Source organism: Bombina bombina, chromosome 6 (assembly GCF_027579735.1).
Source record: "Bombina bombina isolate aBomBom1 chromosome 6, aBomBom1.pri, whole genome shotgun sequence".
Taxonomy (NCBI): Eukaryota; Metazoa; Chordata; class Amphibia; order Anura; family Bombinatoridae; genus Bombina; species Bombina bombina.
In genome coordinates this window covers 484,091,696-484,117,639 of record NC_069504.1, presented here as the reverse complement: position 1 = coordinate 484,117,639, position 25,944 = coordinate 484,091,696, and the positions used below count along the sequence as shown (strand labels likewise).

Sequence of the window (25,944 nt, the reverse complement as noted above, 5' to 3'; positions counted from 1 at the left end):
CAGTTGTCGTTTTATTCAGTGAGACTACTTTACATTACTAAATAGACATGCAAATATTTTACAATTGCAAACATTTACAAAACCTGATTTACGCAAGTGTTTCCTACAGTTTTAATGATTACTTTTCTGGGGCTGCTAGGGTTTTTTGTTTGCTGTGTAAGGTGTATTGTATATTGGTGCACTTAACACAATTATATATGTGAATGCAAGCAACGCCCACTAAGGGAATGCTAGAAAACATAGGGGAAACAGGGAGCCTTAATGTCTATTCAACTAGCCCATTGTTTTAATTTCATATCTTCAAAAGCCAACACCGTCATCTTTTGCTAAAGAGATAAGTTTGGTTTATGCTCACTTGCTTCAGTTCTCTAAATGGGTCAAATAGACACCTAATCATAATATTAATATATATATCCTGTTGCAGCTCCTCCAAGCAAACTTGGTTTCCTCAACAACTCCAAGCAATTCTCCAGCAATTATTTGATAATGTAACCACCTTTAGCTTAAATTGCTTGATACGTTTTTTGTGTGGTTAAGCCCCTCCTCTGCCCAAAGATTTGAGTCTGATTTAAAACTTTAGTTAACATTTTCTTCTTTTTTTGTATACTTTTATATGAATGTTCAGTTCTATAATGTGTTTAAAAAGTAACTCTGAGTGATAATGAAGAAATATTGCTCTACTGTATGTCCCTTCAAATTAATCTAGAAATTACTTTTGTCAATTTCAAAGAAAATCTTATATTTTTTTTATTTTTTCACTTTTTTTTGTTAAACAAGAAATTGTAAACGAGAAATAATGGGGAGGAGTTGGCAATGACATGGGTAAGGTAATGAGATACGTAATGTCTCAAAACAGCATTAGCTCCATGAAGAACATCTTATAGTCCCATAGGAGATCTTGTTCAGTGCAAGACTCTTAATTCTATGTGAAACTGGGTCTCTTCTTTCTCAGAAAGCACCTCCACTCTGTTCGCGGAGGTATTAGCAGAGTTGCCCCTAGTCTTGGTCCTGTAGGGGATAGACATCACCCCTCTTATGTGTAAATTATCCCAAAGTCTCCACACCTCAGCCGCTGTATACTTGGGTTCCAATTACACGCATGATCTCCTTCTGGATTTTGGGGTCCTGAGTGTTAATGTTTGCATCCCCCACTTGACCATCTTCATACCTATATTGTGTAGGGAATAAAAGGTTAACTGAGAGAAGAGGGAGAGGTTCGAAAAAGTAGTAAAATCCTATTGTGAATCTACTATATACCAATGTCAAACAACAATATAACCTCACTATATTCTGTTCCATGGATAACATCTTTTTACAGAGCTTATAAAAATATTGAAAAGTTATTATATGCTGTATCCTTACTCACCTCAAAGCTATAAAATAAATCAGTATTTACCTACATCGAATCTGCAAACCCAGAAAATGGGGTGGTGTGCACCCCCAGAAAATTTGGATGCCATAAGGTGTTACATATATTATTATTATTAGCAAAGGAAAACAAAACAATATGCCTGATTCTAACCTGATATCTATTTCAATGAATGTATATCTATAGATAACTGATGTTTAAAATATTAGCCCAAGATATATTTGTTGAGGACCTCTTTATACCTGGAATGACCATGACAGACAGCAAAGAGATTTACATAAATACTAATGAGAGAGAAACTTTTCAAGTAAAAATATAGATTATTACATAAAACAGATAAATGTGCAGATTAAGAGAAGTAATGATGTATGAAAAGATGAGTAAATTTGTGACACATAGAATGAATGATTCTAGATTTGCTAAGAATTGAATGCCATCTCCAGTCTTTACAATTTATGTGCTGTTCTATATATACATTAAGAATATATGTGCTGTTCTATATATACATTAAGAATATATGTGCTGTTCTATATATACATTAAGAATATATGTGCTGTTCTATATATACATTAAGAATATATGTGCTGTTCTATATATACATTAAGAATATATGTGCTGTTCTATATATACATTAAGAATATATGTGCTGTTCTATATATACATTAAGAATAAGAATGTCGAAAGGGAAGATCATTAGTAGATTGGATGTGAAGAATAACAAATACATTGGAGAGTTTATAGTGGTCAGTGCAGTCTTTGTGAACTTGAAAAATGTCGGAACCAAGTGGCATATTGTTAGATACTCCTGTATTGTTGCATGATACTTACACAAAGAAGAAACGTGTACAAACGTGATCAGACACTGGGCATACCCATATATTTCCATGTTTCTGAAGATCTTTTGATGTTATCACTGTGTACAAAAGCATAATACATAAATAATGCTATGCCTGCACCTAATATATGTTAGTACATTGCAGTGGAAGAAAACAAGTGTCATTGCATAATGTTAGATTCATTGTCTTTATGCTATGCACCAAATGTATACCATGTTTCACACAGTTCATGTTGGGGTCCTGCCATATGAAATGATTTCATATTGAGCACAGAGGTTGCTTAGTGTGCTCTTTAAAATATGCTCTCACTCACTGCACTGTGTATTTAGTCAGTGTGGCTATGCCCTTTATAAACTTTCTTGTGACTTCTGTGTATAACCCCCTGTACCGGTTTGCTCCATCTATGATGCTACTTTCTCCAGTCTGACTATTGGTAACTGCTTTACCATTACTTGCTGCCTGAAACTCTATACATGGACCTGTCGTTTACTAGATTGTACTTATTAAAGATTAAAAACTGCTTCAGTTTAACCTCTTCTTGTCCGAATGCATGTGTATAACCCTGCTACAGTTTAACCTCTTGATGCTTTTAAAGCTCTGTATAACCCTATCTGTTTACCGTAATTTGCTTATTGGAAACTGCTACAGTTCAATCTCTCACTGCCTTAACACCAGAGTTTGTCTCTGCTGTGCTTGCCAGTCTTACTAACCTTCAACAGTTAACTTTTGCATGATATACGTTGGCTGCTTGTATCCTGTTTTCATCTGCTGTGCCCACCATCTTTTGCTGCTTTAAGCATTGTTCATCTTGTATTTGGGTCTAAGCTATATTACTTCTGCTTTATATAATGGATTCAATACTAAGATTATACAACGGTAAACATGACACAGTCACACAGTCAAAGGGGCATATCTATCCAGCTCCGTATGGAGCTTGAAGCCACGTGTTTCTGGCGAGCCTTCAGGCTCACCAGAAACACCAGTTATGCAGCAGCAGTCTAAAGACCGCTGCTCCATAACCTGTTCGTCTGCTCTGAGGAGGTGGACAGACATCGCCGCAATTCAACCCGATCCAATACGATCGGGTTGATTGACACCCCCCTGCTAGCGGCCGATTAGCCGCAAATCTGCAGGGGGCGGAGTTGCACCAGCAGTTCACAAGAGCAGCTGGTGCAATGCTGAACGCGGAGAGCGTATTGCTCTCCGCATTCAGCGAGGTCTGTCGGACATGATCCGCAATGTCGGATCATGTCCGACAGGCCTTTCATAAATAGGCCCTATACAATTTACATGTAAAATAACTTAGACCAGTAATAACTTTATATCTACATTATAAGAAATGCTTATGCCCTGATATTCAAAACTTCGACAGACCATCCAGAAACTGCCTGCTTAGGTTCGCCATGCTTGCAGTCTGTCGGTCTGTTGATATAATCCATTAAAAGAGGCTGAACAGTGATGTGCCGACAAGTGCCGATGTGTCTCCCTTAAGAAATAATAAGGATCACGGCTTCTGCAAAACTCTGCCAACATCGCCATTTGTCGACACTATCAGCGGAGAGAAAGGGGGGGGGGGCTGTTCTGTATTTGAAGTGTTCCTACACAGTACAGACAGTGCATTCACTGAAATAAAAAAGGTTTCTGTGTTGGAACACTTCAAATAATATATACCTAACTTAAAGGGACATGAAACCCAATTTTTTTTCTTTCATGATTTAGAAAGAGCATGCCTTTTTAAACAACTTTCTAATTTGTTTCTATGATCTAATTTGGTTTATTCTTTTGTTATTCTTTGCTGAAAAGCATATCTAGATAGGCTCAGTAGCTGATGATTGGTTGATGCACAAAGAAGCCTTTTGTGATTGGCTCACCCATGTGCATTGCTATTTCTTCAACAAAGGATATCTAAAAAATTAAGCAAAATAAATAATATAATTAAATTGGAATGTTGTTTAAATTTGTTTTCTCTATCTGAATCATGAAAGAAAATTTTGGGGGTTAGTGTCCCTTTAACTGTAGCTAAACCTACACTGCCTGCCTCACACTGGAAAAGCTTGCCACTAAAAAGGTAAATAAATATGGCTGAAAACCTGTACCTAACCTGCAGGGAAGTGCTTGGAATATATCACACTACTTACAATGTTTCCCAAGTAAAATGCATGTTACTCCCCTGGAATGTCCAGCTAATTCCCACAGAACGCCTACATCTACATCATGTCTGCAATTTAGCTTACTAATAAAGGCAAAAATCCAAAACCTTCCTATTATAACTATAGGAGCTATGGCGATACATTTATATACAATGCTTAAAGGGACAGTCAACACCAAAATTGTTATTGTTTAAAAAGATAGATAACGCTTTTACTGCCCATCCCCCAGCTTTGCACAACCAACATTGTTATATTAATATACTTTATAACATTTAAACCTCTAAATTTCTGTTTCTAAGCCACTACAGACAGCCTCTTATCACATACTTTTTTATTTGCTTTTCACTATAGTTCATGTTGACCAAATAGATAACATTGTGCTCATGCCCGTGGGTTGTGGATGACACTACAATAATTGGCTAAAATGCAAGTCAATAGATAATAAATAGATCAGGGGGCTGTCAAAAGAAGCTTAGATACAAGGTAATCACACAGGTAAATAGTGTATTAATGTAACTGTTGGCTATGCAAAACTGGAGAATAGGTAATAAGAATATCTATCTTTTTAAACAATAACATTTTTGGAATTGACTGTCCTTTTAAATGATATGCAATGTCTTGTAAGATTCATATTATTTTAGGTATTGTATAGATTTTAAACAGCTGTTTTTTCCATGTTCTTTTTTTATTTTAAACATTAATATTTATTTTTCTAAATATAATTATGTTATAAAAGACAGTAGCCACAACTTTATAGTGTTACATAACTGCATCATTTTTAACTTTGTAGACAATTGTATTCATCCTCTATGCATTATTTTTATCATCAGCTATTTGTGCATTCTGCATATCCAGGATAAAGGGGCCGATTTATTAAGCAACGTATGCTGCTCATTTAGCGCGAGCCTTACCGGAATCAGGAGTTAAAAAGCAGCGGTCATAAGACCGCTGCTCCTTAACTCGTCCGCCACTTCTGAGGTGGTGGACTGCAATCATCCCGATCAGATACGAATCGGGATGATTGACACCCCCTGCTAGCGGCCAATTGGCCGCGAATGTGGAGGGGGCGGCATTGTACAAGCATTTCACAAGAAATGCTTGTGCAATGGTGAATGCCGACAGTGTATGCTGTCAGCATTTATTGATATCGGGCGGACATGATTCGCTACAGCGAATCATGTCTGCCCGCCATATAATAAATCGACTCCAGTGTGTTGTTTGTAAGGTATGCTTGGTTAGATTTGACAATTCTGTGACAGTAGGTTTAGCCGCTCCCTTTGGCATTATGTTTTATTATGGAGTAGTCAGCTTGTTTTTTGTTTGTTTTTTATTCTCCTTTTGGGCTTATGTCTCTGCTGTGTAAATCAATGGTTTATTTTGTTGTTACGCAACAAGTATGTGTTTGTCACGATTTAGATTTATTTTGAAATGGGTCTTCTTCTTTTTTTTCCAAACAATAATTTAATCTAAGTTTGTAGAGAACAAACTGAATGGAAACATTGTTCTATTTGGAATTAGTGTATGGTTTTCACAGTCTTTGTTGTAACTTCTAGGGTACTGTTCCCTCACTGCTGCTCAGAACAAATACTTATCCTATGGAGATATTACTTCATGTAATGAATGACGTAGAAGATAAAAGCAGATGATACCTTCACACAGTGCAATGCAGTTCAGATTTCGGCTCTGTAGGAAGCGAGACTGGAGGCATCGAGTCTGAGTGAGTAGGTGGGAATAAGATGATAGAATTGGTACAAACAGTAAGGGATAAAAAAGGGAAGAGAAAATTGCAGATTCAGAGTGAGATTATGCAAATGACCAGACATCATTCCAACACCACTAGTCACAATAAAATAATTATTATATCTATATTAGGATACTAAACCCATCAACAGAATATCATCATTAATGAGTTTATTTTAGGTTTAAATAAAATATAGTAGTTTCTCTTGTATGTATTTAAGAAGTAGTGAGTTTTTATTGAACCTGGCAAATGAGCGATTTATTATACAGGTTACCCTAAAAGGATCACTAAATACAGTAGAATTGCAAAATTAACAAGCGCATAATACAAATACAGTGCAATCACAGTTACTCTGAATTTTAAATAAGCAGTAGATTTTTTTCTGACAAATTAATCCCCCCCCCCATTTGTTGCCCCCTGTATCATGTGACAGCCATCAGCCAATCACAGACTAGTATATGTATACCCTGTGAGCTTGTGCACATGCTCAGTAGGAGCTTGTGCCTCAGAAAGTGTACACATAAAAAGACTGCGTAAAATTTTATAACAGAAGTAAATTGGAAAGTCTCTTAAAACTACATGCTGAATCTTGAAAGGTTAATTTTGACTTTAGTGTCCCTTTAATACTATGGGGCTGATTTAACAAATGGTGAGCAGACATTATTCGCTGTATCGAATCATATCTGCCCGACATCGCTAAATGCCGACAAACATTGCACATGCATTTCTGATGAAATGCTTGTGCAATGCCGCCCCCTGCACATTCGCGGCCAATCGGCCGCTAGCAGAGGTATCAATCATCCCGATCGTACCTGATCGGGATGATTCCGGTCCGCTACCTCAGAAGTGGCGGAGAAGTTAAGGCGCAGCGGTCTTATGACTGCTGCTTCTTAAATTCTGTTTCCGGTGAGCCTTAAACTTCAGGGGTAGATTGAGGCATCCGTTGCTTAATAAATCTACCCCCTTGTCCCAATTACCTGTGGAATAGTGTTCATCCTGTTATATCTCTGCACTAGTTCATCCTTGGATGGCATTCGGTGCTGCCCCTTCCCCATACCTAGAAAAATAACAATACTTTGGATTATATAATGATATACGGAAAATAAAAATGATTCACACACATTTCAGAAAGTCAGAACCTGTCTGGAGCTACTGCATATCTATTTATACCATATTAGTGTAATTGACTATATTAGTGTAATTTACTATATTAGTGTAAATGACTTATGGATGTATTTAATCTTCTAAAATGCAACCAACTTGCTTTCTTGTGGCACTTGCTATATATTGTTTTGTCATTGCTATAAAACACGTTACTATTCTGAATTACCCTACAAACCTTATGGACAGAGGTTGCACTTGTCCCATGCTGCAGCTAACATTCTGTCACCTACGCATACTGCAGATTACCTGACCCAGCTACATTTTACATAGCAATTGCTTAGAACAGTGCACAAACACATTAACCTTAATTGACCATTAATACAGTATGCATAATAAAAGGACGATGCAATAACATTTTATATGAATTTCAAATGAGTAGTCAATTTTATTCTGACAAATTTTAGTTACTTCCATTTTTTCAACCCCTGTATCATCAGCCAATCTCAAAATGCATATACATTACATATATACTGTGAACCCTTGCACATGCTCAGTAGAAGCATCAGAAGGTGTGCACATAAAAAGTTTATGTCATTTTGATAATGAAAGTAAATAGATTTTGTTTTTAAATTGCATGCTTTATCGGAATAATGAAATTATAAAATTTTAGTATCCCTTGTCCTAATCAGAGAAGGCAAGAAAAACATACTTAACATGATTTAAAAAATATTTTTAGGGAAGTTTTGAATACTTTTACATGTGTATCCCTTTAAGTTTAATTTTGATAATCTTCTGTGTAACATTAATAATTTACTAGAATATAAACTGACGTTAAAGGGACATGAAACCCCAAAAAATCTTTCATGATTGAGATAGAGCGTTCCATTTAAATCAACTTTCTAATTTACTTCTATTATCTAATTCCCTTTCTTCTCTTTGTATCTTTTGTTGAATAGAATACCTAGGTGGGCTCACCAGCAGCAATGCATTACTGCTGCATGTCATTGGTTAACCCAGTGTGTGAAAGAAAAATTTGGGTTCCATATCCTTTTAAATAGAACTGTTATCACAAGGTTTGTTCACTAAGTGTTTGAAGCCCCACAGTCTAGCATATGCCATTATAAATATAACATTATATCTGTTTATATACCTCTCAAACTGATGGGTTGTTATTATTCATATATACTAGAACTACCAATAGGACTCACAGAAAACAACCTAGTAGGTTTAGCAAAGTCTCACAGGCCATGTAGCTAACCCCAAAATTAGCGAGACCTTCTATTCCCAAAGATCTAGATTTTATCCAGAAATGGTGATAAAATATTTATACACTGACCTGAGTATCCAAAGGATATACTGGAGATGGGACTCAGGTAGATACCCTTGCCATATGCTGCTCCATGCAGCTAGAGAGAAAAAGTGTTACTCAGAGACTATCATGCAAAGCATATCCAAACACACTGACCATTCAATCTACAGCCCCTTATAGCTACTGCTCAGAATCACACTATGGCCTCTAGTTATCAAGCCGCCAACTTACCTGCATTCGACGGCACCAATACGCTCGCCTAAGTTCGCCTAACATCGCTGCCGCGGACCTGAATACGCTCTCCAAAATTATCAAAAAAGCTGTCAAAAAGCCGCGCACCAAGTACGAAGCGATGAGCAGCGGACTGTTGTTAACTAACAGTCATCGATCTCGCTGCTCTTCGGCTTTTTCACAGCTTTCTTGCTACCCTGTCACTAAGCACCAACACTACACTACACTGTTTTACCCCCTATACCGCCGCTCCCGGGGCCCCCCACAACTAAATAAAGTTAATAACCCCTAAATCGCCGCTCACGGACCCCGCCGCAACTCTAATAAATGTATTAACGCCTAAACCACCGCTCCCGGAGCCCACCGCCACCTACATTATACATATTAACCCCTAATCTGCCGCCCCCTATACCGCCGCCACCTACATAAAGTTATTAACCCCTATCCTGCCGCTCCCGGACCCCACCGCAACTAAATAAATTGTTTAACCCCTAAACCGCCGCTCCCGGAGCCCACCACCACCTACATTATATTTATTAACCCCTAATCTGCCACCCCCACACCGCCGCCACTATAATAAACATATTAACCCCTAAACCTAAGTCTATCCCTAAACCTAACACCCACTAACTTAAATATAATTTAAATTAATCTAAATAAAATTCCTATCATTAACTAAATTATTCCTATTTAAAACTAAATACTTAGCTATAAAATAAACCCTAAGCTAGCTACAATATAACTAATAGTTACATTGTAGCTATCTCAGGGTTTATTTTTATTTTACAGGCAAGTTTGTATTTATTTTAACTAGGTAGAATAGTTAGTAAATAGTTATTAACTATTTAATAGCTACCTAGATAAAATAAATACAAAAGTACCTGTAATATAAAACCTAACCTACGTTACAATTACACCTAACACTACACTATAATTAAATAAATTCCCTAAATTAACTACAATTAATTGCAATTAAATAAAATTAACTAAAGTACAAACCCCCCCACTAAATTACAGAAAATAATAAAATAATTACAAGAATTTTAAACTAATTACACCTAATCTAATCCCCCTAATAAAATAAAAAGCCCCCCAAAATAATAAAAAACCCTACCCTATACTAAATTACAAATAGCCCTTAAAAGGGCTTTTTGCGGGGCATTGCCCCAAAGTAATCATCTCTTTTACCTGTAAAAAAATAAATACAACCCCCCAACATTAAAACCCACCACCCACACACCCAACCCTACTCTAAAACCCACCCAATCCCCCCTTAATAAAACCTAACACTAACCCCTTGAAGATCACCCTACCTTGAGAAGTCTTCACCCAACCGGGCCGAAGTCCTCAACGAAGTCGGGCAGAAGTGGTCCTCTGGACGGGCAGAAGTCTTCGTCCAAGCCGGGAAATAGAGGTCCTCCAGACGGGCAGAAGTCTTCATCCGGACGGCATTTTCTATCTTCATCCATCCGGATTGATCCAATCAGCCAATAGGATTTTTCCTACCTTAATTCCGATTGGCTGATAGAATTCTATCAGCCAATTAGAATTCAAGGGACGCCAGCTTGGATGACGTCATTTAAAGGAATATTCATTCGTCGGGTAGTCGTCGGCCTGGAAGGATGCTCCGCGTCGGATGTTTTGAAGATGGACCCGCTCCACTCCAGATGGATGAAGATAGAAGATGCCGTCTGGATGAAGACTTCTGCCCATCTGGAGGACCTCTTCTTCCCGGTTTGGATGAAGACTTCTGCCCATCTGGAGGACAACTTCTGCCCGGGTTCGTTGAGGACTTTGGCCCGGTTGGGTGAAGACGTCTCAAGGTAGGGTGATCTTCAGGGGGTTAGTGTTAGGGTTTTTTAAGGGGGGATTGGGTGGGTTTTAGAGTAGGGTTGGGTGTGTGGGTGGTGGGTTTTAATGTTGGGGGGTATTGTATTTTTTTTTACAGGGAAAAGACTTGATTACTTTGGGGCAATGCCCCGCAAAAAGCCCTTTTAAGGTCTATTTGTAATTTAGTATAGGGTAGGACTTTTTATTATTTTGGGGAGCTTTTTATTTTATTAGGGGGATTAGATTAGGTGTAATTAGTTTAAAATTCTTGTAATTATTTTATTATTTTCTGTAATTTAGTGTTTTTTTTGTACTTTAGTTAATTTTATTTAATTGTAATTAATTGTAGTTAATTTAGGGAATTTATTTAATTATAGTGTAGTGTTAGGTGTAATTGTAACTTAGGTTAGGTTTTATTTTACAGGTACTTTTGTATTTATTTTAACTATTTAATAACTATTCTACCTAGTTAAAATAAATACAAACTTGTCTGTAAAATAAAAATAAACCCTGAGATAGCTACAATGTAACTATTAGTTATATTGTAGCTAGCTTAGGGTTTATTTTATAGGTAAATATTTAGTTTTAAATAGGAATAATTTAATTAATGATAGGAATATTTATTTAGATTTATTTAAATTATATTTAAGTTAGTGGGTGTTTAGGGTTAATATGTTTATTATAGTGGTGGCGGTGTAGGGGGGGGCAGATTAGGGGTTAATATGTATAATGTAGGTGGTGGTGGTATAGGGGGCGGCAGATTAGGGATTAATATGTATAATGTAGGTGGCGGTGGGCTCCGGGAGTGGCAGTTTAGGGGTTAAACACTTTATTTAGTTGCGGCAGGCTCCGGGAGCGGCGGTTTAGGGGTTAATAAATTTAATGTAGGTGGCGGCGATGTAGGGGGGGGCAGATTACGGGTGTTTAGACTTGGGGTACATGTTAGGGTGTTAGGTGTAGACATTACCATAGGAATCAATGGGATATCTGGCAGCAGCGAACATAAGCTTTCGCTGCTTTCAGACTCCCATTGATTCCTATGGGATCCGCCGCCTCCAGGGCGGCGGATTAAAAACCAGGTATGCTGGGCCGGAAAAGTACTGAGCGTACCTGCTAGTTATTTTTATAACTAGCAAAAGTAGTCAGATTGTGCCGAACTTGCGTTCGGAACATCTGGAGTGACATAAGCATTGATCTGTGTCGGACTGAGTCCGGCGGATCGTATGTTACGTCACTATATTCTACTTTTGCCGGTCTGTAGGGTTTGATAACTAAGGCGAATCAGGCTCGCCACAAATACGCTGCGGAATTCCAGTGTATTTGCGGTTGACAGCTTGATAACTAGAGGCCATAGCATGCCCAGTTAACAAATATATATACTGTATATATTTATATATATTGACAACAGCTAGATAAAAACCAGAAAGCCCCTCAAGTCTACCCATATTTGGATTGTAATCTACATGAATAAATGCTTTATTAAAACTCACCTGCAGTTTGGTGTAGGATGCATTCACCAGTCCGTTCCGCAAAATAGAGTGCCAGTTCTCAATATGAGAGCCACTGGCAAGAGAGAGAAGCAGTTATCTACCCCAAGGTGAATAAATAACAATCCTGGATAGGGGGATAAGATGAATAGGCTCCCCTATTTTTCTGTTCCATTCTACAACTCCCTCTTATTATACATTATTGTATGCTGAGTAATAACATCTCCCTCCTTGTTTCCCACCCCTTACTGTATCCAGATCTCAGGCAAGGCTATTCACTATATGGATACATACAGAAACGGGATAGTTCATCAATAAAAGCACTCACCTCATTCACTTCTAAATGACCGTCTATCTCTTACACTGACCTACTGCCCTTCCCCTCACCATCAATTTCCATTCCATTGCCCCCCTCCCCCTCACAACATCCCCCTTCTCACTGAAAGGCGAATGTGCTTCCGTAGAGTTTCTTGGCAGTTCGGAATCGCGCCTCCTTGGCAGGGGGGCTACTGAGCAGCAAAAATTGATGAGAGGTGTGCATGAACTTCAGCTGCTACCAGCGGAGTGGGGGAAAGAAGGGTGCACAAGAGGAGGGACAAAAAAGGAAAAGATAGGGGAGAAAAGAAAAAAAGAAGAAAAAAAGATGACGGGAGAGGATGCAGGGAGTGGAGAAGGTGCAAAGAAGAGGTGGACACAAGAGCATTAAGTGATACCAGAAATAGAAAGAGGAGAGAGAAGATAAAAGTGAGAATACAGAAAGATAGAGAGGGAAGCCATTGAGAAAAAGCATATTTGTCATTTAAAAGACAAACAGTAAAAAAAGAAAAGATATAGAGAGAGAAAGAGAGAAGAGAGAGAGAAAGAGAGAGAGAGAGAGGGGGGGGGAGAGAAAGTGAGAGAGAGAGGGGGAGAGAGAGAGTGAGAGAGAGAGGGGGGGATTTTTTTTATATATATATATAGGGAGAAAAAGAGAGAGAGAGATTTATATATATATATATATATATATATATATATATACAGAATATATATAGAGAGAGAAAGAGATAGAAATGTAGAGAGAGAGAGCAAGAGAGCGAGAGAGAAAGAAAGAAAGAAAGAAAGAAAGAAAGAAAGAAAGAAAGAAAGAAAGAAAGAAAGAAAGAAAGAAAGAAAGATAGAGAGAGAGAAAGATAGAGATGAGAGAGAACAAGGAGTAGGATTGGGAAAACACAGAGGTTATGAAGGAATCGCAAACAAATAAAAGAGATGGGAAGAAAAAGGAAAAATCCATGCAGCACATTAATCATGTAAGTACACACTATACAATTTTCTACGCATTAACAATGTTCTCCAGTGTCACAGCAGTTTTAACTCATCATGCCTCTGCATATAATAATTATCTTTGTATTCCTGGTACCTCTATCTAAACTGATTACTGTAAAGTAATTGCTTACTAGCATTCCTGACCACATTACTATGATCACTATTGTTTGTCATTATTTATAATGTAACACATTCCTTTAAATCTTTAAAAGCTACCCTCTGACTAATTCACCCTGTAGATCTAAAAACCTCTCTCCCTAGTATCATGTGTGTTAATAAAACCTCTCTCATTAATACTATCTCTGTTACATATTCTGTGGGACTGTTCCCAGTCGAGACCTCATTCACACAGTATCCTTTGCGAGAAATTATAGGGCAGACTTCCCAAAGGCTGAACTCACTGAATGCTAAAAGACAAGTGGCATAACCTGGAAGTCCCAGAGAGATGAGAGACACCTCCCATAAAGTTCTATGCTCTGATGATATGATTTAAAATGATCCTCCATCACTGCAAGATTCCTCACAAATTTCTTGACAGGTAAATTTTGCTATACTTGCCTAATGCCTGCATTTCTGTATGTAAAGGAGAGACAAGACCAGTGCAATATATCACTGCATGCCATGAGAGTTTTGTTACACTTACTCTTTGTGCTTTGTATTTTATATTACTTTAAACTTCAGATTGGGTCCTTTCAGTATTATAACATTTAAGCTTTGCACTTTATCTTTTGTATTTTAATGCATTTAGAATTAGATGCAGCAGTGATTTTACAAATTTTCAGAATTTAAGAAAGTGGGAGGTACAGGGGAGTTCCCTGTGCTGAACAAGGTAGTTCCCAGGGTATGTCTGAAGCTGTCTCTTAGTTCTCATGAATTTCTGTAAGCATTTTACACATGCTGGTCTTTCTGAATTATCTTGCCAGCTGTGTGCAGAAGTTTGCACAATATTCACAATACACTTATTTAATGGACAGAACACTAATATATACTAAACTAATGGGGGAAAAAAGTTTAATTGTAGTGAAACTATTTCAGTTCAATTTGTTTTAAAGCAAATTGAGTTGTTAAATTAGGCACAAGCGTTCTCCTGTTGCCTTCACTCTCCCCTGTGAAATTCAGTATCCCAGAGTGACATTACTTTCTATGAAAGGCATCTCAGGTTCTGCCTTTTATCTTATATAATTCAGTGATTTCAGCCCCTGTTAAGTCTGCACTATAGTTTCTCTCCAAACTAGAGAATACTTGATCATCTGGCCCATAAAAAGTAATAAAGCTCTCTGGGAAATTGAACCTTTCAGTTTTTCAGTTTTATTTTAAATAGAAAAAAATACAAAGTGCAATGTAATTTGCTAAATATACACATTAATATACAAAGTATGATCCTAATTTGTTAGAGTTACACAGAAACTGTAAAAGCATAATCAGAATTTGTAAAATCACAATCCTAAATACACTGCTGTAATTACAGAATCTATATGCAGCAAAAAAAAAAAAATAGAAAGTACAAAGTTTAAATGTTTTAAAACTTAAACTGAACAGTAAAATAATATTTAAAAAAGCACAAAGTGTAAATGTAGCAGAAATCTCATGTCATGCAGTGCTATATTGCACTGGGATTGTCTCTCATTCACATATAGAAATACAGGGAATGCACCTTGGAGAAGTATAGAAGAATTTGTGTGTTTTGGAATCTTATGAGGGAGCTTGCAGTACTGGAAGCTTATTTTATATCATCTCATCTGAGCTGAGAGCTTAATATCATCAGGCCAGCAATCTATTTCTGAAACTCCTTCTTTTCCATTGAATACTTCTAAAAAAATCACCAATGTTGCTTCATATCTTTTCTATTTATAAACTCTATAACTATAAACATTTCTGGGTGTGAAGGAAAGACACCTTAATCACATTATAATGTTACAAAAAAACTTTAAAGTTTTTGCATGATTTCTCTCCATTTTAAACATCTGACCCTTAGTTCCCACACAGTAGGCATATTACTTACCCTGCTCAGGGGCAGCTTAACAATGTGGGATCTGTTGCTGGAAATGATCCTGTAGTAAAATGGAGAACAGATATATTAAGACTTTAAAAGTAGCAAAATTGTTTAAAGAGAAAACCCTGCATCACCGTCAGTGAATTATATTATAAGAGGATATTTGCCATAATTATATATATATATATATATATATATATATATATATATATATATATATATATATATATATATACTGGTAATAATACACCGGTATATATATACCGGTATATATATATATATATATATGTTGCAGGTAAAGTAAGAAATTGGGTAATCCTAGCATTACCCGGGTAAACCAGACATTACCCAAGCGGCTGTGGGTAAAGCAAAGCCCCCCTTGTAACCTCACTCCCCAATGTTCACTTTGGGTAGATGCCAGAGGATCAACGGTGCACCTTCCTTGAACCCCCAGGCAGAGGCAAAAAAAATAGTGTAGATGGGAGAATTACATTACATCTGGTTTTACCCACAGCCACTTGGGTAATGTCAGGTTTTCCCCCCGGTAATCCTAGGATTACCCGGATTTCTGACTTTACCCGTAACACACACACACACAGGTAGAAAACTTTTAATCCAAACTGCTTGGGACTGGAAAGGGTTTGGATTTTGCAATAGTTTGGATTTTGTAATATTTGCAACTGTAAAAATGGAACAGTATGGAGAGAGGATGGAACCAAGGGTAAACAACAATATCATATGTCATTAAGACAATATTTACATGCCATAATACCGTTTATACATACTAAAGCTAGTTTTATATTATTTTTAATACTTTTGTATAAATAGTAAGATAGTACAGTACTGTAATCAGAAAAGTAATATTTGTTGTTTTAAATCAATATAGACTATCATATGTATTTTACACAGGCAGAGAAGATTGTGACTTGTAGGTATCCATAAATTCCAAACATCAACCTCAACCTTCACTCAAGTTAACAGTTTATAACCAATGGTCAAACATTATAGTAGCTGGAATAATTTTTCTGAAGGTCAGTCCTCATAATATGAGTTTGCTAACCTTGCCTCTTGCCTCTCCAAAGTTACTACATTTCAGCAATTCAGATGATTCAGATTCAGAATGGACTGGAGAGACAGGGCTTTCATCAGGGGGTGAAAGGGGTGAGTGGAGTCAGTGGCGCAGTGAGTAAGAGGGCCTGGGCCCCAGGAAGAGCTAACCCACTTGCTGGGACTCGGAGACAATTATTTTTGGGAACCCTTTTTTTTAACATTGAGACAGAGTGCTTTAGAACGCAGGAAGGGGGTCTGGGCCCCATAGTTACACTTACAAAGGTGCTATAAAGACCCCATAGCCACCATTTCTGTAGTGTGTCAGCCTCCTGTTACCTTTATTGCAGCAGAGTGCGCTAGTAGTGCCGTAGGGCTATAGCGGCACTATTGTTTAAGCACATGCAGGGGGCTAACTTATGTACTTAGAGTGTTAGAATCTCCCCCAGCAGCTCATCTTTCCAGCAGCTTGACATTGCGGTGCAGTTGATCAGTCAGGCGTGATAAATGTAAGTACCACACATTTCTGCAGTTATGTCCCACACTTTTTTTTTTTAGTCTGCTACTTTGCTCTAAATAAATGAGTAAGCTCAGAAAATATTATAAAAATACTAACCAATCCCCCATACTGTCTCTGGCTATACTGGAGGTAAAAAAATAAAAATAAATCCAAAATCTTTAGGGGCCCATTTATCAAGCTCCGAACAGAGCTTGTGGGCCCGTGTTTCTGGCGAGTCTTCAGACTCGCCAGAAACAGCAGTTATGAAGCAGCGGTCTAAAGACCGCTGCTCCATAACCCTATCCGCCTGCTCTGATGAGGCGGACAGGAATCGCCGCAATTCAACCCGATCGAATACGGTTGATTGACACCTCCCTGCTGGCGGCCCATTGGCTGCGAGTCAGCAGGGGGCGGCGTTGCCCCAGCAGCTCTTGTGAGCTGCTGGTGCAATGCTGAATACGGAGAGCGTATTGCTCTCCGCATTCAGCGAGGTCTTGCGGACCTGATCCGCACTGTCGGATCAGGTCCGCAAGACCTTTGATAAATAGGCCCCACAGTGTCAAAGGCAATCAAATATCTTTATTGCAATAGAGTATATATGTCTAATGTGCAAGAGAGTATATATATATATATATATATATATATATATATACAGTATATATATCATATTAGCGATAAATATATATATATATATATATATATATATATACTGTATATATGTATATGTATAAATATATATATCTCCAACATGATCTTAAAGGGACAGTATACACCAATTTTCATATAACTGCATGTAATAGACACTACTATATAGAATAATGCGCACAGATACTTATAAAAATCCAGTACAAAACCGTTTAAAAATTTACTTAGAAGCTGCCAGCTTAGCTCTGTTGAAAAGGTAGTTGGAAAGCCCACTGCAAGTGGGAAATAACAGACACTCCCCCCTCCCCTTCCTCTGCATATGAAAAGACTCTTTACACATACAGGAGCAAGCTGGAGGAGGAATACATCAGTATTCTCCTAAAACTTTGGGGCTTGGTTAGGAGTCTGAAAATCAGAGCAATGTTATTTAAAAATAAGCAAAACTATACATTTAAAAAAAAAATAACTTTATGGGCTATATAAATAGAGAATCTACAAAACATTTATGAAAAGAAAAAACAAGTGTATAATGTCCCTTTAATTTTTAGAGTAGATGGTAAACGTTGTGTGTTTTTTTAAATCTGAGACATGCAATATTATTTTTGTATATAGCTAGGGGCAGAGAAGTGGTTGACACATAATCAGTGGTGGTGCTGCTGAGTATAAAGGAAACAGTTCTGGCTTATATGACTAGTTATTTTCCCCTAAAAAAAATAAAGACAACATTTTGCTAGCTTTATGCCAATTTGAGACTTCAAATCAAATGTATGACAAATTCAGACTCTATGGGGCCGATTTATAAATGCTGGTGGACATGATACGCTGTATGCATATGCTGTCGGCATTTAACATTGCACAATCAGTTCTGATGAACTGCTTGTGCAATGCTGCCCCTGCAGATTTGCGGCCGCTAGCAGGGGGTGTCAATCAACCTGATCGTATGCGATAGGACGGATTGATGTCCGCAGCCTCAGAGGCAGCGGACAAGTTTGCTTCTTAACTCCTGTTTCCGGTGAGCCTGAAGGTTCATGCGGAAACAGGGGTATTCAGGGTCATTCAGCACTTGATAATTCGGCCCCTATGCCTGTTATAGGTATGTATATAGGTGTCTGTGTATGTGTGTATAAGTATTTCTGTATGTGTATATATGTATGTATACCTGTATAAAGGTCTGTGTGTGAGTTTATGTGTGTATGAGTTTCTTTGTGTGTTTGAGTATGCATGTAAATATCTGTACTTTTCAGTGTATGTGTGTCTACAGGTCTGTGTGTGTGTCTGAATGAGTGCCTGTGTCTGTGCGGGTGTGTATGTGTGTTTGCCTATGTATGAGAGTGTATTGTGCATTTCTGTGTGTGTGCATATACAGTACTATATGTATATGCTTGCACACATATTAAAGTATAGTGTGTCACTTTATATGCTGGCCATTTACTGACTCATTTTAGAACCCCCTTCTACATGTAGCAAGGGGGGGGGGGTCTGATCAGTGGTTTAGTCAGGGTCCTAAAGATTTCTAGCGGTGCTATGTGAAGAGATGTTTATCAATAGAGGTAATGAATGTGCACAAATATTGTGTTTCACCAAGTGATTCAAGTTTAAGATGGTATTGATAACATATATTCAACATACCATTGGAGCAGAGGGTGGGCCAATGGATCCAATCTATCCATCTGCTTTTTGATCTCCAAATAGGATCCCTAGAAAATAAATGCTATCTTGTTACTTTTTAACTCACATATTTTTCTCATTCTTTGTCTCTGAAACATGAAGAAACCTACAAATAGTAATGCCGAACAGCCCCTTGACCATTTACCCGTGTGTATCTTAATAATACATTGAGTACAGCAGCTATTTGCTCCACAGCAAATATGTAGACATTGAGCAGCAAAATCTTGATTTGCCCATCAGGGGTTTCCCAAACCTTGAAGAAAGAAATGGTTATCTGAATAATTTTCTTTATTACTTCTGCTTATTATGATCTTCTTGGCTTATTTAATTTCCTGCAGAAAGCTTTTTTTCAGAACTTTCTACTAGAAGACAGCAGTTGAACCACTATTATTATTATTTTATTATCATTTTCTTGCCAAGGAGATACAAAACATTATTTCCTACGGTTCTGGACTAGATCACTCTTTGCTATGGAGGGAGCCAGATGCAGCGGCGGACCTACCATTGTGCAGCAGGTGCAGTCGCACCAGGGTCCAAGTGTTGAGGGGGCCCATAGAAGCCAGTCTATACATAGACCAAACATTATAGTAGCTGGAATAATTTTTCTGAAGGTCAGTCCTCATAATATGAGTTTGCTAACCTTGCCTCTTGCCTCTCCAAAGTTACTACATTTCAGCAATTCAGATGATTCAGATTCAGAATGGACTGGAGAGACAGGGCTTTCATCAGGGGGTGAAAGGGGTTAGTGGAGTCAGGGGCGCAGTGAGTAAGAGGACCCGGGCCCCAGGCAGAGCTAACCCACTTGCTGGGACTCGGAGACAATTTTTTTTGGGAACACTTTTTTTTAACATTGAGACAGAGTGCTTTAGAATGCAGGAAGGGGGCCTGGGCCCCATAGTTACACTTACAAAGGTGCTATAAAGACCTCATAGCCACCTTTTCCGTAGTGTGTCAGCCTCCTGTTACCTTTATTGCAGCAGAGTCCGCTAGTAGTGCTGTAGGGCTAGGGCGGCACTATTGTATGAGCATATCTAGGGGGCTAACTTATGTACTTAGAGTGTTAGAATTTCCCCCAGCAGCTCATCTTTCCAGCAGCTTGACATTGTGGTGCAAGCTGCTGGCATTCTATGGTTCTGGAGTAGATCACTCTTTGCTATGGAGGGAGCCAGATGCAGCGGCGGAACTACCATTGGTGACGCAGGTGCAGTTGCACCAGGGTCCAAGTGTTGAGGTTGCCCATAGAAGCCACTCTATACATAGGTGTGTGCAGAATGTGTACAATCCTAATGCAGTTGAGCCTTTTATTAGTGCAGAATGCAGGTACAGTATATCTATCCTAAAATCATTACAGAGCAGCAAGTATATTATTACTTCTAAGTTACCTTTGGGGGGACTAAACAAAGTTTGCACCAGGGCCCTGTGCTGATTAGGTCCGCTACTGGCTATAATGATACGATAGCTGTCAGTGTATTTACACAAACACCTCCTTATTTTGTGGACACACACATGGCTGTACTCACACTATGAAACCATATAAGCTAAACATAGTTTCTTGGAATATGAGAGATATTAGGATTGTTTTCTTACAAGGAGCACACCACACAGTACCTTGGCACCTTACATTGAAAAACAGGTTGGATTGCAAGATGTGTATCAGTTTCTTACTCTTTGAAACACCCCCCACCCTTAACCTATCCGCAAATAATGTCCAACAACCTCATTTTAATATTTGCTCGGCACATATATGATGGCTGGTGCCTAATTCATCCTTTAATATGAGACTACTCTAACCTATTTAATATTCTGTCTAGAAACAGTTTCAAAAAATGTATTGGTCCTATTTCTTCCAAGATTAGTGTTGAAACTATCTGTTGCAGTATGTCAACATTTATTTCCACTTATTTGTTTTTTATTTATTTATTAATTTATTTATTTCCAGTGTACAATATAAAAGTATTTATTTTACATAATTATAGCAAAATAAGTAATCATTAAATAACACTTTGTTTAATAATCATCACACATGATATATTTAGAGGTTATTAAATCTTACAGAACACGAAGAAAGCTGTTAAAAGTCAAAACCTTTCACTTTCCAAATAGTATATATTCTCTATATCCAATTTTAACCTTATAATACCACTACCAATAGCCCTTAAAAGGGCCTTTTGCAGGTCATTGCCCCAAAGCTAACAGCTCTTTTACCTTAAACCCCCCCACTAATTACCTCTTAACATTACCCCCCCCCCCTACCCCTCCAACTCCCCAACCCCACAAAATAAAAAACTTACTAAAAAAAAACCTAATCTATCCATTGTCCCCAAAAGGGCATTTGAATGGGCATTGCCCTTAAAAGGGCATTCAGCTATTTTTCAGCCCCCCCAAAAAATCCCTAATCTTAAAAAAGAACAACTTTCTAATTTACTTCTATGATCTAATTTGCTTAATTCTCTTGATATACTTTGCTGAAAAGCATATCAAGATAGGCTCAGTAGCTTCTGATTGGTGGCTGCACATAGATGCCTCGTGTGATTGGCTCTCCCAGTTGCATTGCTTTTTCTTCAACAAAGGATATCTAAAGAATAAAGCAAACTAGATAATAGAAGTAAATTGGGATGATGTTTAAAATTGTATTCTCTACCTGAATCATGAAATAAACATTGTGAGTTTAGTGTCTCTTTAATGGGTTGTTTTCACCAACATTACAAATCTACCTATCATTTTTGATTACGTGTTTAAATTGAAGACCAAGGGCTTGTTTCCCCTCAACTGCATTTGGGTTTTTGCAAGGTTGTAAAATGAAAAAAACTGGTGTCGGAAGCCATTATGCTTATCAACAGTTTACAATGGCGCGTTTTCCACCATAACCGAGAAAAAGAATTACGAAACCTGTAAAAAATAATGGAAGTCGAAAAGCAGAAATTTACACCAGGTTTCAATTGAAAGCTCTACAGTAAACTCATTGTTAAAAGCCGTCAATAAGCTCTCAAATATTACGGCATGCTAAATTAGGTGTAAAAGAGGAGAAATAAGCTTTTTAAGTCTCTTTTCCAGATATTAAAGTTTGCAAACAATACAAGTGTTTCAGTTTATAAATTTATTGTTCTATGTAATATATATTGATGGTCCAGGTATAGGACTAGTTGGAGTTATGGTCCTATTTAAATACTAATATGCATTTAAATATAAAAATATAATCAAGCACACATGTTCATAATTCCAACTAGGCCTGTACCTAGGGCAGCACTGAATATTACATATATAAATAAAGTTAAAAATGTAATAAACATTTTTTTTAATAAATAAAACATTTTTCATTTTATTTTATTTTTTAATCAATTCAATGTATCTATGTTTTTGTTTCTCTCTAGAGGTGATCACAGAAAAGGAGTGCAGACGTTAAACGTAAATTTTATAGTGTAAGGTTGGGTTACCATAGAAACTCAATGGAAATGAGTCCCTATTCGGGTTTGTTCATGCATCAAAGTAAACGCAAACTTGATACTTGTAATTTATGAAGACATCAACCAGATTACATTTAATGATAACATTGATTACTCATATGGAATATCGAATTACAGGCATTTTCAAGTTAAGCTTTTTTCTGCCTGTGTTTAGCTTATTCTATTTAAGTTCTCAAATTTATCACACTGTTTTGTCTCATATTCAACTACACTGGATGTTGTTGTTCATATGGGACTTCTGTTGTCGCGAACACTATAGGAATCAATAGAGTATTACTGGATATCACAGGTCTATTTAAAGGCACACGTAAATAACTGCTTTCTGTCTTCTTACTTGTGAAATTGTCATGGAAGAGATGGTTTTAACTTTGGCCACTTCCTTTCTACAGAGAAGATGAAGGAGACTTTGGGGTCTATTCAGGCTCGCCAGAAACACAAGTTATGAAGCAGTGGTCTAAATACCGCTGCTCCATAACCTGTCCGCTTACTCTGAGGCGGCGGACAGACATTGCCGAAAATCAACCCGATCCAATACGATCGGGTTGATTGCGAATCTGCAGGGGGCGGCGTTGCACCAGCAGTTCACAAGAACTGCTAGTGCAATGATAAATGCTGACAGCGTATGCTGTCTGCATTTATCGATGTACAGCGAACATGGTTCACTATAGCGGATCATGTCCGTCCGCCCAATGATAAATGGACCCCTTTGTCATGCCCTACAGCAAAGGGAAGAAGTTGGCTGGCAGAGAAAATGCGGAAAGGTCCCTAGGGTGTTTCTGCTTCGATGCGGCCTGGAAGCACTTACAAACAGAGATACTGCAAAGATTTAGTCGGACTTGCAAATCCGTATTGTCCCTTTCTACTGAAATCCAAGATGATTTAGAACCTGTGACCTTTTGAACACAAGCCATTCTGGGTATGTTGAAACTGCTGTCTGTGTTGAACTTCATGGACACTGTATCTTTTCAATCCATATCACTGTCAAGTGTGGTTGTAGGAATGAGTCAACCAACTTTTTCAAGGCATTTAAATACTGTTCTACCAACCACTGTATTGGCCCCAATGCCTCTGTTTCCGCGCGAGCCTTCAGGCTCGACGGAAACAGGAGTTAAGAAGTAGCGGTCTTAAGACTGCTGCTCCTTAAATCATTTGCCTGCTCTGAAGCGACAAACATCAATCCGCCCTATCGCATATGACCGGGTTAATTGATACCCCCTGCTGGGGGCGGCATTGCACAATGAAAAAACTGCATTCACACACATTAGGTAATTCTCATTAAGCTTTACACATTGCACAATTTGCATTAGCTTCCGTGTATAACTTTTGCATTGACTGTGCATATTTTGCTTCTGTTTCTGTTGTTAGTTAATTGTCCTCAAGTGATTACCTAGTTCGAAAATCTGCTATTCAAATGGTTTGAAATCAGTTAGAAAAACAATATGAAATCACCAGAGAATTCACATAACATTATCTGATTCATGATACAATGATTTGAACTATGTATATTATAGCAACAAAAGGAGGAAAATAATATATTTTGTTAGCATTATTTGTGTTGTGATATTGTATTATTTATGTATTTATTGCACTGTAGTTTCTTAGGCCTTAATACAATTGCAGCTAACATTGATAAGAATTTCTTATTTTGAGAAGGGGAGGCATAGCTGATCAAGGTCATTGTGACTGTTACCCATAGCAACTGCTGCTCTCCTCTCTCTCTTAAACAATTATATATATTTTTTTGTTACCTGTGTCATCTCCCGTATGGACATGACACTGTCTAAGGCTTTCTGGAGTCTTTCATAATTCTTCTTCTGTTGTAGGAGAAAAAAAAGTTATTAGAAAAAAAATAACTGGCAACATTTTAAAGTCAATATTAGAAGATATATGGCATTATTTTAAATTTAGCATCATAATCCAGAGTTTGTATGCAAAACTGAAGATTTCTGAGTTAATAACTTGGAATTCTTAGGGTTCTGATTAAACACAGAGTTGACATTAATGTTATAACTAAATAACGCACAATGGTGCTGATATTTGTTCACTCCATTTATAATCAAGGCCTAAATGTTTTGGTACTGCTTTGAATACATGCTGTTATAGCTAAGGCATTGTCTGCCTGTAACAGACTTATGTGCTATTAGAAGAGAGACATTTCATTGGCATTGGCATTACTTTAGTTTGAGGGTAAAACAAAGTATATGCTATATACCATGAATGTTATTTTACATATTTGCCACATATGAAAATAAAGGTCAAGTGATACTAAGGGTTACCTTGGGATTAAAGGCTAATGTTTTGGGGTCATTGGGATCCACCACTGAAGGATAGGGCTCAAAAATAATACTTTTTCTTGGTGATTCAAGAGCAGCCCGGCACATTGCAACCAACAGACCCACAACCTGCAGGAGACATAGAAACATAAACTATTTTATTACTAGAAATACCATGTGAAATCAAAGAAGTATTCGTCTTTATTTCCATTCTCCTGGTTATTGCTTGCTATTTGAATACAACATTTAGAGGTTTCCAAGCATCATTCAACAGCCAAAGACAGGTCACTTGCTGAAGGGCAACCTCAACAGGTGAACACTTTGAAAGATTATGGACACAGAGATTACCCCTGCATATGAGAAATGGAGTTTCCCCTTGAAAGCTTTCATTTCCTGACCCAGAGAGTCGAGTGGGGCATCATTGAGGTACATTTCTTCAGATACCACCACCAAACTTTAAAATGGTAAAAACATGGGAGAATTACTTTATATTAAAGGAACATGAAACCCCAATTTTTTTTTCTTTTATGATTTAGAGTGAACATGCAACTTTCCAATTTATTTCTATTATTTAATTTGTTTAGTTCTCTTGGTATGCTATGTTGAAAAGAATACCTAGGTAGGCTAAGGAGCTATTGGTGGTTTCACATAAATTTCTCCTATTATTGGCTTACCCGTGTGCAAAGCTGTTTCTTTAACAAAGGATGCCAATAAAATAAAGCAAATATGATAATAGAAGTAAATTGGAAAGTTGTTTAAAATGTTATTCTCTATTTGATTCACAAAAGAAAATTTGGGGATTTCATGTCCATTAAAGCATATTTTTTATTTGCAGCTTTTTGTTACCTGAGTGTGTTTAAAAGTTTATATTTGTTCACAGACACAAGGGGGCCTATCTAACAAGGTCTGAATGAAGCTTGATGGCCCGTGTTTCTGGCGCGCCTGCAGGCTCGCCAGAAACAGCAGTTATGAAGCAGCGGTCACAAAGACCGCTGC

General features: G+C 37.6%; 1 protein-coding gene across 1 annotated transcript in view; it reads right to left on the bottom strand.

Moving 5' to 3' along the window:
• Window positions 1-722: 722 nt before the first annotated feature.
• Window positions 723-25,944, bottom strand: part of PARP6 (poly(ADP-ribose) polymerase family member 6) — a 206,470-nt gene continuing 181,248 nt past the window's right edge. Inside the window, exons 12-22 of the mRNA XM_053717311.1 lie at window positions 24,952-25,077; window positions 24,424-24,489; window positions 19,173-19,240; window positions 15,362-15,410; window positions 12,498-12,610; window positions 12,061-12,133; window positions 8,537-8,606; window positions 7,074-7,153; window positions 6,005-6,068; window positions 2,198-2,282; window positions 723-1,168 (exon numbers count right to left, since the gene is read on the bottom strand). Of these exons, the coding sequence (XP_053573286.1) occupies window positions 1,066-1,168; window positions 2,198-2,282; window positions 6,005-6,068; window positions 7,074-7,153; window positions 8,537-8,606; window positions 12,061-12,133; window positions 12,498-12,610; window positions 15,362-15,410; window positions 19,173-19,240; window positions 24,424-24,489; window positions 24,952-25,077 (897 nt within the window). The 3' untranslated portion in view covers window positions 723-1,065. The remainder of the gene's footprint in view (window positions 1,169-2,197; window positions 2,283-6,004; window positions 6,069-7,073; window positions 7,154-8,536; window positions 8,607-12,060; window positions 12,134-12,497; window positions 12,611-15,361; window positions 15,411-19,172; window positions 19,241-24,423; window positions 24,490-24,951; window positions 25,078-25,944) is intronic.